This window comes from Parasteatoda tepidariorum, chromosome 1 (assembly GCF_043381705.1).
Source record: "Parasteatoda tepidariorum isolate YZ-2023 chromosome 1, CAS_Ptep_4.0, whole genome shotgun sequence".
NCBI lineage: Eukaryota > Metazoa > Arthropoda > Arachnida > Araneae > Theridiidae > Parasteatoda > Parasteatoda tepidariorum.
In genome coordinates this window covers 27,071,127-27,089,620 of record NC_092204.1, presented here as the reverse complement: position 1 = coordinate 27,089,620, position 18,494 = coordinate 27,071,127, and the positions used below count along the sequence as shown (strand labels likewise).

General features: G+C 27.2%; 1 protein-coding gene across 2 annotated transcripts in view; it reads right to left on the bottom strand.

Moving 5' to 3' along the window:
• Window positions 1-18,494, bottom strand: part of LOC107453751 (poly(A) polymerase hiiragi) — a 29,626-nt gene that overhangs the window by 4,753 nt on the left and 6,379 nt on the right. For both annotated transcript variants that reach the window (XM_043047485.2, XM_043047484.2), the window contains exons 3-20: window positions 18,325-18,391; window positions 18,170-18,251; window positions 17,872-17,981; window positions 15,597-15,650; window positions 15,140-15,251; window positions 14,541-14,630; window positions 14,146-14,284; window positions 13,942-14,014; window positions 13,281-13,401; window positions 11,903-11,987; window positions 10,341-10,394; window positions 10,052-10,165; window positions 9,805-9,905; window positions 9,043-9,112; window positions 8,881-8,953; window positions 8,020-8,112; window positions 6,577-6,759; window positions 2,641-2,781 (exon numbers count right to left, since the gene is read on the bottom strand). In XM_043047485.2, the coding sequence (XP_042903419.1) occupies window positions 2,641-2,781; window positions 6,577-6,759; window positions 8,020-8,112; window positions 8,881-8,953; window positions 9,043-9,112; window positions 9,805-9,905; window positions 10,052-10,165; window positions 10,341-10,394; window positions 11,903-11,987; window positions 13,281-13,401; window positions 13,942-14,014; window positions 14,146-14,284; window positions 14,541-14,630; window positions 15,140-15,251; window positions 15,597-15,650; window positions 17,872-17,981; window positions 18,170-18,251; window positions 18,325-18,391 (1,762 nt within the window). The remainder of the gene's footprint in view (window positions 1-2,640; window positions 2,782-6,576; window positions 6,760-8,019; window positions 8,113-8,880; window positions 8,954-9,042; window positions 9,113-9,804; window positions 9,906-10,051; window positions 10,166-10,340; window positions 10,395-11,902; window positions 11,988-13,280; window positions 13,402-13,941; window positions 14,015-14,145; window positions 14,285-14,540; window positions 14,631-15,139; window positions 15,252-15,596; window positions 15,651-17,871; window positions 17,982-18,169; window positions 18,252-18,324; window positions 18,392-18,494) is intronic.

The window sequence follows — 18,494 nt, the reverse complement described above, 5'->3', positions numbered from 1 at the left end:
AAAGAAGATCTAAGCATATGCGACAGAAGATGAAGTGGAGTCTCGCCCCGAACGCATTGATTGTCTGCTGTGCTCCGCGCGCTTGGCAGACACCAAGACGCTAGGCCCGGTTAGAAACGGTGGCGTTAAAAACCACGTGAGAGAGCTCGGGAACAAAACAGAAAGAACGAGAAAGATCCGCGGGTGTTTTATAAAAAGGGCCGCCGGCAGTATTGAACAAATTCAAGGACCTATCAAGTTTTTCAAGGACCTAAGACGTTTTTCAAGCACTTTCAAGGACCTAAATTTAGCAAAAAAAAATTCAAGGACTTTCAAGGACTCTCAAGGACCGTGGGAACCCTGTTATATTTCGTTAGCCGTAATTCCTTAGTTAACTCTAAAAGTATCTGTTCGTTTACATGCACGAATGAAAAAAATATTTCTCCTTCAATCATTGTCTTTAAAATTGCTCAGGCACATTTATCTTTTAGGAATTTAGTTATCTTCTCTCGTGTTTAGGACTAGGCTATAAATCGATGAATTGCGAAATATCGTTTTAAAGCATATATTGGCAGGTCAATATAAAGACCTTCGTTTAAGGCGATGCGTCAGAAATCTGATTTAAGCCGCCAATAGTGACTTTCGTTTTAAGCGATGCATCAGAGTTAAGCTGCCGACAGTGACTTTCGTCTTAGGTGATGCACCAGAAATGCGGATTTAAGCCGTAGGTACAATACAACACTCGAGCTTTAACAATCTAACATGTGATGATCCTTGCATGCGCATTGACGAAGACAATTTTGATTTCGTCTAACTGCACAGATGTTGATAGCGCCTGACTACGAAGACTATGTTAGTTTCGCAATGTTTTGAATGACGAAGAGTGAATTGAATCGGTACTCCCGGTTTCGTGCGAGGATCAGCATTGAAATAGCTTCTATGCATAGCTTCTTTATGCGCCATTTTTGTCTCTCGGATTTTACTTTTCTTGAAGATTATTTAAATACAATCAGCATTGAAATAGCTTCTATGCGCCATTTTTGTCTCTCGGATTTTACTTTTCTTGAAGATTATTTTCAGCTGGACTTTTGTTATTTTGTGATCGCTGTGCACTTTATTTCACCGGATTTAACGTTTCTTGTAAATTATTTTCAGTAAGACTTTTGCTACTTAGCAATCTTTTCGTTGTGCATTAATTTGTCACTTTTTTTATTTTCTGATTTTTTTTTTTTTTTTGTCTGTCAGGATTAATTTATTCTTGTCAATTATTTCTAGTAGACCTACTGCCATTTTGCGATCATTGCACAACCACTGTTATCTTAAATTTTCGTTCTGAATTCAATCTATAATGAAAAGAAAATATGAATACAAAAGATTCCTCATTGTTTTTAATTTTAAGTGATAAAATTTAATAGCGGTATTTTGTATTTAACTTTGTTATAAAAAGTTAGCTTTTTAAATTTATTTGATGCATGAAGTATGATAATTTGATAGAATTCGATTATTTTTAAACCAATAAATCATCAGTCATTTTAATTATAAAAATATTTGGCTATAAGTTAATACAAATATATTTTTTTTAATTGAATAATAAGTTAAGCAATTTTTTGATAATTTAAGAATAGTACTCAAAAGTATTTTTTAAATTTTTCTTAAAATTTCTTCAATACTTGTTTGTTTCATAATTTGTTAGACAGTCAGTATCATTTTTAAACAAATTAATCCTTAGTTGATTTTACTTTCAAAAAAGAAAATAATAAATAAATAAAAAACTTACATTTATTTTTACATTCTTTAAGTATTGAATTTGACCCTTAGTTAATACAGCTTATTTCAAATAAATAAATAAAAGAAGATTTAACGATGCTTCAAAAGCACAGTTTTTTTTCAATAAATAATTTAAAAAATGTTTTACTAAAGTGAACATTTCTTTAGTTTGCTTTTTACTTCTTTTTTTTTCTTTTAATTTTTAATGCATTAATGAAAATTATTATGTTAGTTTTATTATTTTTAAACCAATAAATCTTAAGTTATTTTTAATTTTAAAAAGAAATTTAAATTAAGCTCGGGTTTGTTTTTACTTAGGAAATTTTCTTTTGTAATCGATTCACTCCTTTTATTTATTTTTGAATAATTTAAAGATTTTTGATAGATAATTTTTGAACATATGCTAGCATTTTGAACATGCACGATACACCGCTATATCGCGATGTCTAACAGACAATATGAAATTTTTTACATTGCCCAGTCCTAAACGTGTTATAGAGGAAAAAAAGAAACAAATCTGCACTACATTGTATTTAGTTCTCAAAAATCATCATTCTATCCAAGAATAAGGATGGGAAGTAGATATTGACTGGGGAGGGGGGGACAGGTTGAGTCTCTTGCCAAGAAACAGTTTCCAGCAGGTTCAGGGTGCCGAAAAAGGAATTCCCACTTACTGTGACCTCATTCCCTGATGGATCTCATTGTAAGGTACCTTACCTGGATGGAAATCTAACATTTAGAAAGTTTTAATCAAATGTTTTCCACTTCCCAGAAACTTTAAAATAAACCATTGCCATAATTTCTTTAGGTTTCATTTGTTTCGATATAAGTAGGCAAATTCTGTAGAAAACAAAAATTTATAATTAGCACAAAAACTGATTAAATGCATTTTACTTTTGTTTCTTCTGTGTCCACTGCATTATCAGAGCAAGAATCCATAATGATTGTGGGAGAGTTTGTGTCCATATTTTCGGGATCATGCTGCTTTGTAGTTGAAAAGGAGCTATTGTTATCATTTGGAAGTATTATTGAGGTCTGAAAATGAACATTTCAAACACATTTTAAATCAAAATTTATGTTTGAACCAGGAGTTGGAAAATTCTTCTTTATCCTGGCTCTGAAAAAGAATCTATATACATGCAACTTTGAGTAATTACTAAAACCATTATTAATCAAGTAAATATTACTTTGCAATTGTTATTATAATGCTCAAATATAGTTTTCCCCAATAGAAAAACTCATTTAAAATAGCAGAAACACACTATGTAATTTTTTAGAAAACAATATTTATATAATTAGAGATGAAAATATTGTTAAAAAATATATACAATTCTTTTTTCCCTTTCAATGTAGGCAGATAATTTTTAAACTCAAAACGCATTTTGCAAAATTAAGTTCCTTTTGAAAATTTTGAATAAAATTAAACTTTAACAAAAATCATTGCATTTTTTCTTTGCTGTGGCTAAATTTATCTCAAAATGTACAAATTTAACAGGAATTCTTTAACATATTTATAAGAATAGCATGAATCAACAAAAATCATTTAAAATTCTTTTAAAAGTAGTCTGCAATTATCTTAAAATTAATTAATTGCATATGTCACATCTGTAAAACTTTTGTTTAGGTAGAAATATAAATTTAAACTTATACAATTTATTTTATTTACCATTCACAATTTAACCCAGTTTTTCAGTTATCCATGGTCTTGCAGAAACTTGGTTATTTCAGATTCTCTGTAATTGCAAATATCTGAAATGGTAAAGCTTTTACTTGCACGGCAATTCCTACCTATTTGTTCGGTGTAAAGATCTTCTTAAGATTTAGATTCAAATGCAAATTTTTGATTCCTAGTTGGCATAATAGCCTAATGGAACTTGTTACATGGAAGGTACTTTTACAATTTATCACAGTAAAACTCAAAATAATTGGCAATATCATACAGTAAACCACCTTTTATATTACAGGTAGTTTTTTTTCCCTCCCTCTCTCAGTGCTTAATATTTTTATTATCTAAAATGATAGAATAAGTTTAAATTTAATTGACATATAAATTAAATGTGCAATACCAAAGTAAATATGAAAATTGCATTAAAACAGAAATGTTTCTTTCAAGGAAAAATACGCTAGTAGGATGTGCAGTTATTTTTCAAGATCACTTGTTAAAATCATTCAAAAAGTAAAATGCTCCAAATCTGCCTTCTGCAGCGAACAGAAGTTTTGTGCATATGATGAAAAATTTGATATTACTGGGTTGAAATATAAGAGTACCCCACATTAACCCACAAAATAACTCTGACATTGTTATAGACTTGAGAAAAATCTTCAATGGAAAAATAGATAGCAGCAGAAATTTCATCTCCTTTCTACAAATAGTTTCTCAAAATATTCAAGTTAACCCCTTAACTGTGATGCCTTGTAAAACAAATTTTCCTCACCAGCACAAGTAAATAATGAAATGAGAAAAAATTAGTTTTCCTTTCACACTCAAAAGTAGTTCTTCAAAATAGCAAGAAAGCAAACATGTTCAACTTTGGAACTCAGTTAAAGGGTTAAAATTTGACACTTAATAATTAAAAAGCAATAAACACACAAATGTTTGCAATTAAAAAAAAATACACAACAATTTTTAATGTTTGTTTATTTATCACTAAAACATCTTATTCCTATAAGACATACAAATAAAAATAAATGATTTCTTAAAATTCAAAGAGTACAATTATTAAAAAAGATTTTAATTTTTCAATAGCAATAAGAAAATCAATTTCTTTACTAGATTTTATCACTAACTAAAACTTATATAGAACAAGGTATAAATTATAATCATGCAAAATGAATTAGATTTTTTTTCATGCAGAAGCATGAATGTAAAAAATAGCATGCTTGAAAGCAATATAAAGTTTCCAGTTAGCTCCTGATTATATATTAATATTTACAACAATTATTTTTTCAACTTTGTATTAAGATTTGTTTCAAATGATTCACTACACAAACCTATATCTGTTTTACTAACTTTATGAAAAAGTATTAGCAATTGTTGTATTGACCATTTTCAAAAACGAAAAAAAATATTACCATTTAACTTGAAACATTAATACTTAAGAACTTACATACATATAAACTTAGAAGTTTCTAAAATAAATTTTATGAAATAGATTCACTAGCTATAAATAACAGAGTGGGGCAAACATTTAGCAATAAACCCTAATTTTTACATATTCATCCAATTAGAGATTATTATTTAATATTGTGTATACTTAAATATTTCTTTTAAATTATGAATAGAGAAAACAAACATATATATATATATGAAGTAAGCATATATGTATAAATTAACTTTCTAAATTTAAGTTTCTACAATTAATATATAGCTGAATAAACATTGCCAATAGATAAATAATTAATAAAATCTATCGCTTTTAAGTGGAAATGCACAACTATTGGGTAGCGGGTCACAAAAACTACAGAATACAATGTTGGTTATACAAATGGGGTATTGGGTGTACAAATGAGATATTGACTACAGCATTTGATTACAAACTTATAATTAATCTTTGGCCCTGGTGCCAAAAAATAAAAAATAATTTAAGTCAATTGAATCAGATATACTTATTAGAATACTGGGGAAAAGATGGTAAATTTATAGGTAACTTAAAGTCACATTTATCATAAAAATTAACGAATACAAAATTAGATAAATACGATAATTGTCATTGCAAGTTAGAAAGAAAAAAATGTATTCATCCTATCGATTTAAGATTTTTTTTTTCTTTCATTTTCCTGTATAGTTTATTAACACAAATTTGTAGGCAATTACATACCAATGCAGACACTAAACATATTGCATAAACAGAATTTTCATAACGAAATTGTCCTATTCAGATATTTTAAGAAAGGCTGTGAACTAAATAAGTATCAAGCATGAATAACAAAAATTCTGCTGTATTTTTCTAAAATATTTTTATTATTATTTAGATAGTTCATGAGCCAATTTATAAGGCTTTGTTGGACACTTCTGGTGCGTGGGCTGTAGATTGACCAACCCTGCAAGTATCTTAATTTGTTTTAAATTAGGATTTAACTAGGTATAATTCATTTACAAAATCACTGGTAATTTCATATTGAGCTGCTATCAAAATTGCTAACAAGCAATACAAATTTTAGCTAATTAGAGATTTTACAAGATTAGATACATCAAGACCATAGTAAACATTATCAAGAAAAAAAAATATGAGCAATTCTTACTCACAAATAAAAAAAACTAGATTTTTTATCAAGCATTAATGGAATTTTAAACTTACAAAACAAGAAAATATGCACAAACGATTTAAAAAATTAACTCTATAAGTAAAAAAGTAAAAGCAATTTTTTTTTTAAATATTATAAGCACAAATATGTCACAAATAATGTAATACACAACAAAAATAATATATAAAACAGTAAATGAAAGATTGCAAGCAGTAAAAAGTAAAACAAAATGTCAAGAGAAATCATTTTTACTATTCAATCTATAGTTGAAAGAAAATCAAAATAAAGTAATAAAAAGATTTTAACACATGCATTTTAAAAAAGAGCATAAATTTTATGATTAGCAAAAAGAGAAAAATGTCCCACAAAAATAAAATATGCAAAATAAAAAATTGCACACAAAATGAAATAGTTCAAGCAAAGAGAAAAAGAAAAGAATATTTTCCAGATAATTCATGCAAAAAGAGATATATGAGCAAAGCGTTAAAGTAAAGATTTGCAAGACCAATTTTAATAGCCAACTTTTTCTTATTAATAGGCAGCATTTGTAAGCCACAAGATAGATGGTAAAAGCAGGCGGTCTACCTGAGAATCTTCAGTAGCAGAGTCATTCCCAGGACTTTCTTCTAAAAATGGGAGCTGTACATCACGCTGAGACAAAATGGTAGATGAATCTGCTTCCAAAGACATTCTCTTAGATTTTGGACTTCTGTCCTCCTCTAGAGGCCGCTTTTTTGTACCATTATTGGGAGAATCTTCATCGCTTACCTATAAAATAGATACAATTCAATTCAGACATCTAGGTGCCCAGATTCAATCAATAGCTGAGTGAACAAATATTAACTAGTCATTCTTTGTAAAAGAAGGTATACATGCAAATAATTATTCTTTTTATACTATTAAATCAAGAATTCTAAAAATTCAAGAACCCTTAGTTTTCACAAGAATCGGGATATTGGATTTTAAAATCGCATAAATAAATTGCAATATTGGACTTTAAGAATGTGAAAATACAAACCGCAATTCTAGATTTTTAAATTATGCAGATCAATGGACTTAGGTTAGCGGAAAATCCACAAAAAGATCACATACCTTACTCCTAGTATAGGTATGTTCTCCTAAACATAGTCATTTCTGTGATGAGTATGGTGCCAAAATTGATGAGGGATTTAATATCTTCTTCACTTAGTTCTCTTAACATTAGGGAAGAATATAACACACAAGAATTCCATTTCATAAAAAGGCATGATATCTTCAAGTTTTTATTATGTTTTCAGTACAATGTGAGAATAGAAGATATTAACTAATTTAAAAATTTCTCATGCTGTTTTTATTCTTATTACAACAGAACACTTTTCTATACTAAAGTACTACTTTCTATATTAAAGTAAAGTTTCTATACACCACTGTATTTCATAAGAAAATTATAATCACGAATAAATGGTTTACGTTGCTTTTAAAAATGAGATTTTTGTAACTAAATCAATGCTCCAATAAAAATATAATTCTTGGAAGCTTTTAAGATATGTTTTAAAAATATATAAATTAAAAATAAATCAATTGCAGAAAGAGAGAAAAAAAGTAAAATTTGTATAGTTCCAAAATTGAATTTAAAAAAAAAAAACCATGTGAAAAACCACTAAAACTAAATAAAAATGGAAAATCTGTCATAAGTAGATTCAATAAAAATAAACTGCGGACATAACAGTTACTTTAGCTTTAAGTAAATTTGTTAACTTTATCTTTGAATTTTATTTTCTCTAAGTGTAGAAATTCCGATTTATAAACTCAATCGCGTTATAAAATCAAATGTTCTCAAAACAGATGTAATTTTTAATAGGCGGTGGGCACTGTACTTGTTTTCCATTTTAATAAACAAAGAGGCCCCAAAATATAACTAGCAAAAACACTACTACACTAAAAAATCTTACAAATTTGTTTTTAAAGACAACAAAATCAAAGATGGCATAATAAGAAAAACTTGTATAAAACTAAAAGTAAATAAAATATGCATAAAAATAATCTTACCTTATTGTCTGGTTTCTGAGTAGGGCTACTATTTTCATTATTTACATTTGCATTCTTACCATCACCAGACACTGAATTTACATTGTTAGCTGCCTAAAAAAATAAACAATACTGCAATTTTATTACATATTACACAAATCAAAGAAATAAAAATGAAGGTTATAAAATTAAAACATACTAACAATTAAATGCGTAAAATTACACATCGTAGCTGGAGGGAAAATGTATACGACCACTACTACAATTAACTTTTCTACATCATGTGAAGTTCTATTACAAATTATTGCAATTCAATCTAATCTTGCTAAATCTAAATCTTTGCAATATAGACTCATATTGTAAAGTAAAAGAATCGATAGACAACATTTTATACATTTTGAGTATCATAGTAGTGAATAACCCGATACAACATTATTCACTGTAACAATGCTAAGGACAGCTGTGAGTAATCTTGGGGAGATAAGAAAAGCTGTTTCTCAGATTTATCTTATGCATAATTGTGTTTATATTGGTAAGTTATTTATTTTTAATAATATTAGCTAATTCTTTAAGTTGTTATATTTTATGTAATATCGTTGTCTTGGGTAATGATACGTACCCCAAATCTGTAATATGTAAGTTCATTACTTTTCAAGCCATTACTTGATATTTAATTTTTCCCCACACTCATTGTTTGCCTGTATCTAGCTTTCGCAATAAATAGTCCTATGATAAATGACTAAGGTTCTATTTATATAATGCTTGGAGTCTCTGAGTATCTGGTGTTTTTGTCAATGAGTCTTGAAAATATTTAAAATACTTCATCTCATCAATACTCAAAAATATTTAAAGATCGAAAATAATACAAATTTATGATATTACCATCCGTTCCTTTTTCTTGGATCTTGTTTGGGTTGGAATAAGATGGCTGGGAATGTATTTTGAAAGCTCTTTCCTGAATAAAATAAGGAATACACTAAGTTAGTTTGAAATATAAGAAATTTAATTAATCAAGAAATAATGCTGTAACAACAGTAAACATACCTCCTTACATGCTTTGTGTCTAATTTCATACCCTTTTTAAATGCATTATTCAGGGCAGCTGAGTTGGCAACTAAAGAAAATAAATATTAAGATAGTAAATATTACTTACAAAAATGACTTTAAAATTGAAAGAAACATAAATTTTATGTTAAAAATAACACTTTTTAACTTCATGAACATATCTTTTGGAAAGTGTCAAGCCTATGCAATTCTGCTTATCAAATTATTACAACTTTGATTCTGTAAAGCAATAATTTTAGTAACCCTTAGACAAAATTATTGAATAGTAGAAAAAACAAGGCTCTTAACAGTTTTTAAACAAAAAAGAATTGGGAAAAAAGGACATATTTTAATAATTCGTTTCTAGTAAAAAAATAACTTAACATGAATATATTTTAGAAGAAATTATTTTATTGAAAATTTTTCAAGAATACTAAGAACAATGTGCACTGCAAGTGTTCAGCATGTGATTGATTATACTGCATCAAATAACTTCAATCAAAGAAACTTCATTTTATCATTTTTTAGTGATGATAGTATTTAATAAAAATACTGTAAAATAGTTTACGGATAGAAATTAAAAGTAAAGTGGTGAAATATTTTGTTGCCAGTTAGATTTCCCAAGCAAACCATCATTTCCTTATCAAAATGAAATTGAACACTTGAGGCCCACATGATTTCTGATCGCAACCTAACATAACTTGTTACAATGATCAAGAATAATAATATAATAATTAAAACTAAAGAAATAGTCTACATTACCAGAATCTGTGAAATTCTGGATGTCACGTGTGAGATCTACATTAACATTTTCTGTCTTGGTAAATTGAAGTCCCATGAACCACATGCATGCAAATTTGTCACTGAAAAGACAATAGTTATTTTGAAAAATATAAATGGAAAAACAAATCAAAAAAATTTATGCATAAAAATTATATCACAAGACTTTTACAAATAGATTTAAAACAAAAGCAAGGAGACACCAAAGAGAAAAAATACTTCTACTTACGGATCTGCACCTATTGGAGTATAAGTTTCAGGGTTTACATGTGCTAAGTGAATATTTGGATGTCTTTCTAAATGTGAGATCAAAATCCTGATTTTTGATTCCACCAATCCATACCTTTAAAAAAAAATATTTGTGATATGCATTTCTGCACCATAAGTTTAACAAATGCTAATAATAAAAATATTAAAACAGCCAAATCAATGAAAAGTACTAAACAAAAAAAAATTCTTCAGATAATTAAGCAGCTACTAATAACTATATATTTAAATAATGAATACTATTCACTTACCATTCCAAATGATCTTTTTTGGAGAGTGCAGAGGCTACAAGCACTATAAAATGCCTGAAATATAAAATATTTTTCAGAAAACATTCTGTAATGATTAAAAATTTAAAATCGCATAAATAAATTGCTTGTATATTGGAAACTTATTAAAAATAATAATAGTAGCTTACTAGTTTTTAATTATAAAAAAAAGAAATTTAGAAAATTGTTTTAATGATGAATAACAAAATATCTGCATTTTTACCTTACAACTAAATTTAAATCACATTACAAAACACTGTATTATCATCATTTTTATATTTAATGGTAAAGAAAAGTCGTATTAAATTTTAAAAAACAGTTTTAATATTAGACTGGCTTGAATGTAGTTTCATGGCACGAACAGAAGCTGAAAAAACAACACAAATATGCATATTAAATGTTAAGAAATAAAACATTTTATGATGTAAAAACCAAAGACTGAAAAACTAAAAAAAAAGGAGAAATTGAACTCATATGTTCAAATACCAGGTATAAAAACAAAACAATCACAAAAAGCAATTAAATTTTTGGGGATTTATTAAGTTTAAGAATTTACTATGTATCAAATGACACGAAACCTTTTTTTTGTGTTTAAAAACTTTTGTATTTTGCCTATAAAGCAAATATATATACACACACAGTCGGGCCTCTATTTAACGAAGTCGCTAAATCCCAATAATAAGTTAGTTACATAGAAAATTCGTTAAATAGAAAATCATCTTTTGAAATACTTCAGCAATACAAAACAAGTTTCAAACTCATAAACACTAGACATAATTAAAATTGCTATGGATACACCTTTATATCATAAAGTAGTATCTAATATTTATTTTATAAATCTTAATCATAAAAGAAATCTGCATGGAAAGCAAGAATAGAGCAAAACATCATCCAGTGTTACACAATCATGCTGCTTACATTTTCAACTAAAGAAAGCTNATACATTTTCAACTAAAAAAAACTAAATTTATGGAGAAAATTATAGCTGCATTTATTAAAGAAGTAATTTTAAACATACATTATCACAGGTGTTCTTAAGTTTAATTACTACTGATAAAATTCGTTCATTTTGTCTGAGTTTTTCGTTTGAAATGCAAACAAAAAGGGAAAGGGATATTACTACTTTCTCTAGAAAGTTAAGTGGCTTCAAAAATCAATTCAAGGTTATTTCCCCATAAAATGCTTTAGCAAGTTTGAAATGTTCTGAAATATTTTGGGAAATAGGGAAAGTGGATCTCAAAGAAAAGTTCGTTAAATAGAAAATTCACCTTGCTATTTGGAAGTTATTTTACGAAGAAATTACCAATATATTCTTGGTTCCTCGAAAAAATTTGCAAAATAGAGAAATTCGCAAAACTGAAGTTCATTATATATATAGATTTCAAAAGCCAAAAAAAACATTATCTGGTAATAGAAAAGTATTATCTTTTCAAAAAAGTGTTATTTTGTACCTTCATCTTAATAAAAAATTGCTTTAACTTATTTACATGAATAAAACAAAAATATGTGTATAACTTAACAAAAGAAAGAAAAGAACTGCTTACTTATACTGGGAAAAGAAGTTAGAAGGTTCAAAAAGTTTCGCCCATCCAGCCTTTCCTGTCATGATTTCATCCACTATTGCAAGCCCTAAATAATTTACAATTCAAATATATATATATGTTTAAAACAATTATTTATGCTTTAAATATTTATGTATTCTTTCAAAATTAAAAGTGCATATGACAAACTACTTCAAAGGGAAAGTCTTGCAAGAAAGACTTAATAGAAAAGTCATAAAATATAATTCTTGCTGTAAATAAAAACAATGTCTGATACAAATCAAAATAAGACAATTTCTTTTTTCTTCCAGATAATTTTAAAAAGACTCTTGACAAATTAATCTTCAAAAATAAATTTCTACTGCATTAACACTCACATATTTGAGTACCAAAATTTTATATTACCCTATAGCCAAGAGCAGACATGCCAACCTGGCAAAATTAGATTCAGGAGTTTCGTCAGCAAGAATTAAAGAGGTTTTAGGTAGGGTAAAATAAGTATGATATGCAACATATATACCTCTAATGAAATATTTTAAATAAAAAATTATATAAATGAAAGACTGCAAGACATTTTACAAGCTAAAAGAGAACAAATTGTAGAAGGAATCTAACTTATAACAAAGTATGTTGTAAAAAGAAGTTTTAACATAAAATTGAATATTTACAATAAGAAGTCATTATTATCATTATTTAATCAACAGCAAGATTACAAAAAAAAAATAATAATTCGAAAATACTAGTCGCTATTCCTAAAATTGGATTTCTTTTAAATTCAAAAACAAATATCATTGCCTCATTAAAACATTACGGAGAAATCTTTGACACTGTAATAAAAAAAGGACAAAAAACTTTTAAAAAATAAACAAATTGAAGAACCATTTTATTTTCAATTAATTTAAATCATTTAATTCATTCATTTTTTTAATTATTTTTTTTTCTTCTTTTATTCATTGTGATTCGTGCTTTAAATCAAATCAAAGAACCATTTTAAATTCAATTATATTACAAATATATAAAAAAATTTAATTAAGTATAAAAATGATTTTCAGCAAACAAAAAAAAAATTCTAATTGTAAAGTGTTTTTTTTTTAATTATTTAAGAAAAAATTATCTGGCGCAAAATATCATTCTTGTCTCTGTCAAAATATCACAAACTCAATCTGAAGAAAAAGCATACGCTACACCTTTTCTTGAACCTACACTGGAATTCATTGGTATGTGATTAATTCAAATTGATTGCATATTTTTGGGCATATTTTGGTTATTTGGACAGAATTAAAAGGAGAAAAGTATTTTGAAAATATGTTCCACTTTGAGCTTTATAAGTAATTTTATTGCAAAATAAAATTTAAAAGAAAAAAAAACAATAAAAAAATACCATTTTTGAAATTGTCTTGCATAATAGTTCTAGTAGAGTAAGAAACATTGAATGTAGAATTCTGATGAGGATAAGCCGGAGTTATGATAGGCATGAGATGAAATCTATCACCAACATTTACCTGGAAAGGAAAAAAATTAAACTTTTAACATCGTTGTTCAGAAGGTTGAGATAAATTGATATTCAAAATAAATTGTTACAGGCTCAGACAATTTTGATGGTTCATTTGCTAAAAATTAAATATATTCATATCAAAGGAAGCGCTTATAATTATTGATGCTAAATTATATAAATTTCAGAATGCAGTTTTCCATTATCTGGAGTTTGGAACAAAAATTTCCTCTTGCGTTGCAATTCCTTTTAATACCAAAATATACCTTGAAAATAAATCCACACTATTAAAATATTGATAATAACATTGTTATTATCAAATACAAAGAGAAAAAATTTCAATTTTATAGGGATCTAAAAACAGCATTTAGAATAAAGTAATTAAATTTTACGTTAACTATTATACTAACATTAAGAATAAACAAATTTAGCCCAACTACTGCATAGCAAAAATAAAATTTATCAGAAATAGTTTTCAAAAAATACTTTTTAAGTCTATTATAAACACAAATAATTAAATACAAAAGAATTTTTATTAATATAAACCTACTCTAGGATCCCACACTTCAAAGTTTAGTTTATTTTCTTCAGGTTGTTTAAGAAGCACAGGTTTTGGCCACGGCCTAAAAAAGAAAAATTATGGACTGATGATCTAGGAAAATAGAATTACATATTGACATCAATAACTCAAATATAACAAAAATGCTTTGAAAGTAAAAATTGAATAAAACTTGATTAACAAAAAATAAATTACCATTGTGAAAAAACTAAGAAAAACTTATGAACTAAAGTAGCTGCTGCAGCATTAGGATATAGCTGGCAGGTTCTTGCGACAAGCATAGCCCACGACACACCACCTAAGTATCCTAGAACATTTGAATATACACCACGTCCTAGAAGAAATTTAATTATAAATTATTGCACTACAAGAAAAATAAAAACATAATGTCTACAATTAAAAATTAAGATATTAGTCATGATAATTTATCTGACCACTAAATTTTTTTAAGTGAATAAATACTGAAAATTTTAAGGAAATTTTAATGTAAAGTTTTGTACAATTAAAGTTTAACAAAAAATATAATCATTATTTTTTCCTAACTATTTTTAGAAGAAACTTAACTTCAAACGAGAAAATTAGATACATACTTTTAGCCCAAAGCTTAATTGAACGAAGAGCCAATCTAAAATTTTCTCGATTTGGAACAAGGTGCAATATTTCATCAGTCACTCGGCAACCTAAAATATATAAACAAAATTAAATTGGCAAAATATGTAAATAAAGTCATTTTTTATTTCAAAAGTATTAATTATTAACATATAGGTAAATCTAAAGAAAAACTGACTANTTTCCCAAAGCTGAAAATGCCACTAAAAGGGACCAGATTTCAGACCAGAGAAGACATTATGCAGAATGCGACAGACCATCTGAGAGCCATACCGAAGGAGGACTTCCAGCGATGCTTTCAACAGTGGCAGAAGAGTTGGGAGAAGTGTGTGGCAGCTCAAGGGGACTATTTTGAAGGGGACTTGTATTAAATAATTTTATTATAATAAACGTTTATTTTATGAACAAAAGTCGGATACTTTTTGATCACACCTCGTATTTAGAGCATAACTCTTTACTTGCTAAATTTCGATTTAAAAAAGAAGTTAATATTGAAAAGTAAGCTGTATTGTTTGTAAAACATAGCAAATATAATAACAGTATATAATAGCAGATGTAAAATTCAAAATGTTCAAATTACCATTTAGACTTCTAACACATTTAAAATCCAAATTTTTCAAAAGGCTCACATCCCTTAAGTCTTGATCTTCAGGAATGTCTTTTAAAGCTAACCGAGCAAATAGTACATCTAACTGTAAAGGGTTGAGGGAAAAAAAATGAATTGTTTTTAATACAAATTATTATTTAAAAAACGATGAAATGATTATTTTTAAACTAAAAATAATTACTCTAATACAAAGGACAATTAATAACACATTTTTAAAAACAAATAAAATTAAATATTACATTAGAAAGCTTAAAATCATTGTGTTAACCAAAAAGTTCAATGCAAAAGCATTTTTAAATAAAAAAATTTAATTAGAAGAAGGAAAAACATACAAAACAATAATGGGGTATAATTAAAATGTTGCTGAATTCTACATATATTCACTGAAAAATAAAGAGTCATAAAATAAATTTTGGAACTTTCAACTTACTTCAATACCATCAAATGTCATTTTGATTACAGGTACAAATGCTTCTTCTACAGCCTAAAAAGTACAAATTTTAAATTTAATGCATAGCTTTATATGGAACATGAAGTTATTAACTTAATATTAAAAGAGGTTTGGAAAAAAATTTATCTTAGAAGAAATAGAAGATTGAATGTGCATCTTAGAAGTAATAGATAATGCATCCTAGCAAAATACAAAAAGAAATTATCTTCTGTTATCAATCAACTACACTGACACACAACACTATATCAACAAAACAAAAAAAATTACAGCAAAACACGTTCTTGTATTTGTAAGCAGCAGATGTAAGTAGTTTAAGTACTTAAAAAATTTTGCTAGGCATTTATTGAAGATTAACATTATTAAAGATGAAGATAAACAACACAGAAAAAATTGCTTTATCTAGAATAATACCCAGATTAGTTAAGTCTCTCAAACTCATTAAACTTCTTATGTAGCAACTCAGTAAATGGCGATTGTAAAATTAATTTTATGAAAAAGTCCCATACAGTAAAGTGCATGAAAAAAGATTTTTAGAGCCGACACATAGATTTTAATAAAAATATACTACTTCATTTTTTTTTTAAAAATATATAATTGATTAGTTTATCAATACAAATTTCTTCTTTAATATTTCATAGCTTTTTAATCTTTCAATAAAAACAGGATATAAAGATATCAGGAAGAGTGAAAGCACAATTGCATAAAATAAAAATGTCTTTAAAGCAGGAATCAAAATTATCAACTAATTTAGTGATTTACATTTATCAAACCAGAATGATCCCTAAGAGCAAACTTCATAATTTAAAAATTTTAATAGAATTATATCTTTATTTAATCAAATGATTAAAAGTGAGATGAAAATTATGAAGTGATGAGGCTTTGTTGTAAAACTGTCCTATATAAGAACCTATTGATAAAAAAGTGCACCAACACCACTGGCTATGTTAAAGTGCACAAAACAGTAAAGGAAAATTTTATTCGTTTGGAGGGGGGAAACCAATCTTGCTTCTTCAAAATTTCCTGGCATTCCCGATGTTCCAGGTGCAGATAAATAAGCTCTGTATTTCCCATTAATATAGTTAGATAATACAGGCGCGCACACATGCACCAATCTTTGGTAGCAATTCTACAGTTTTGCAGATACTTTAATATTCATTGTAATATAAAAAAAAAAGTATCTGCACTTTCAAAAAAAGTTTGCAGTGTCGGGGGATGTGAAGCACATGACGTAATCATGATTTATGCAAGATAGAAGAAAGTCAGTGTTTAGTTGTATGCATGATGCTCCAGAGGAGAAAAAAAAGATTATTTCAAACACTTTTGTAAATTTTTGTGGATAATCCTTCCTAAATGTTTGCAATTTCAGAATTGTTAATTATGTTTTATAATGGCAGAAACAAATTCAAGAAAAATTAGCTGAAACGGAAAACAGTCTTGAGATAGACTAGCTGATCACCAAAAACAACTGGTATTACATAAATACATCTCATCAGATCTATTCAAACTACAGTATGGAACCGATTATGCGGAACGATTGGGATCATCGCTATTCCGAATAACTGATTTTTCCGGTTTTCTGAATCGCTACAAAAAGCCGTTTTTTTTATTGCTAAACCCAACAAAAAAAAAAATTTTTTTGGAAATAATCTTAAAAAGAAGAAAAGTCGATAAAGGAATACACTAATGATTATTTCCAAAATGATGGTAAGGTAAACATCTTTCAAAAAAGAAAGAAAAATCCCAAAATCTTATGAGGAAAAAAAAAAAAATTTAAAAAATGGCAGAAAAATTTATTGAATTTCGTTCTGGTTTTTTGGTTTTCTGATTTCCGGATAACGGGTTCTGTGCTGTAGTATTAAAGTAAACTAAAACACATTAACTATGCAATTTACTTTTTAGGGGTCTGTCTAGGTTTTTCTGAAAGGTACCTATTTTGTGAAAATTGAGACAGATTGTGAAAATTTAGGCATAATTTGAGAAAATTAAAAATTATATTAAAAAATCAAAAAAAAAAAAATTTTTGATTTATCTTTTCTTTCAGGATACAAAAATAAAATTTAAGAAAAAGTATTTTGTGAAACTACCGTTTTTGCTAACGTTGAATTTGTGAAGGTACCGCTAAACGGTAGTAAATTCGGTCTAGACAGACCCCTGCTTTTTCATGTTTTATTTTAATTAATCCAAATTAACACTATTGTGACTTATTCATCCACACAAATAAAATGTTAAAAAAAAGTAAATTAATATTACTCACTCGTAGATCTTCAACTTCAGGCTGATTTCTTAGTAATTCAACAAATGAAGAAAAGAAGTCTGTCCTCTCTACATGTCTTGGTGCTACACATAAGGTATCAATATCAGCTCCTATTGAATTGAAAAGAAATATCAAAACACATTTATGTTGTAAAAATTTTTTGATGTTGTAAAAAGTGTTATAATTTCACACATTTGTTTAACAGAATAATTTCTTATAATTAATGAAATGATTTCTTAAATGATTTAAGTATTGTCATTTTTATAAATTTCATGAAAAATGATTGCAACACACTTACCTTTAGTGTGAACACCTAATCTGTAGGACCCAAACGTGTAGATTTTACCACCCACTGTTTCAGCTATATTTGGAGGCATATTCTGAAAATAATTAATCATAATAAGTAAACATTTAGACAGTTGGTAAAAAAATGAATTTAAAAAATGTATTTACTTTTTTTAAGCTTATTTCTTTAATCCATTGCCTGACGAGCTGATTGATTTTGCTTAATACTTCCATACTAAAATAAAGTTTGCATCAATATTCAATACATAAATATAAAATACAAGAAAACTTAGATATGTGTCACTTTTAGTAATACTCAAAAATAATTCTGGTATTAA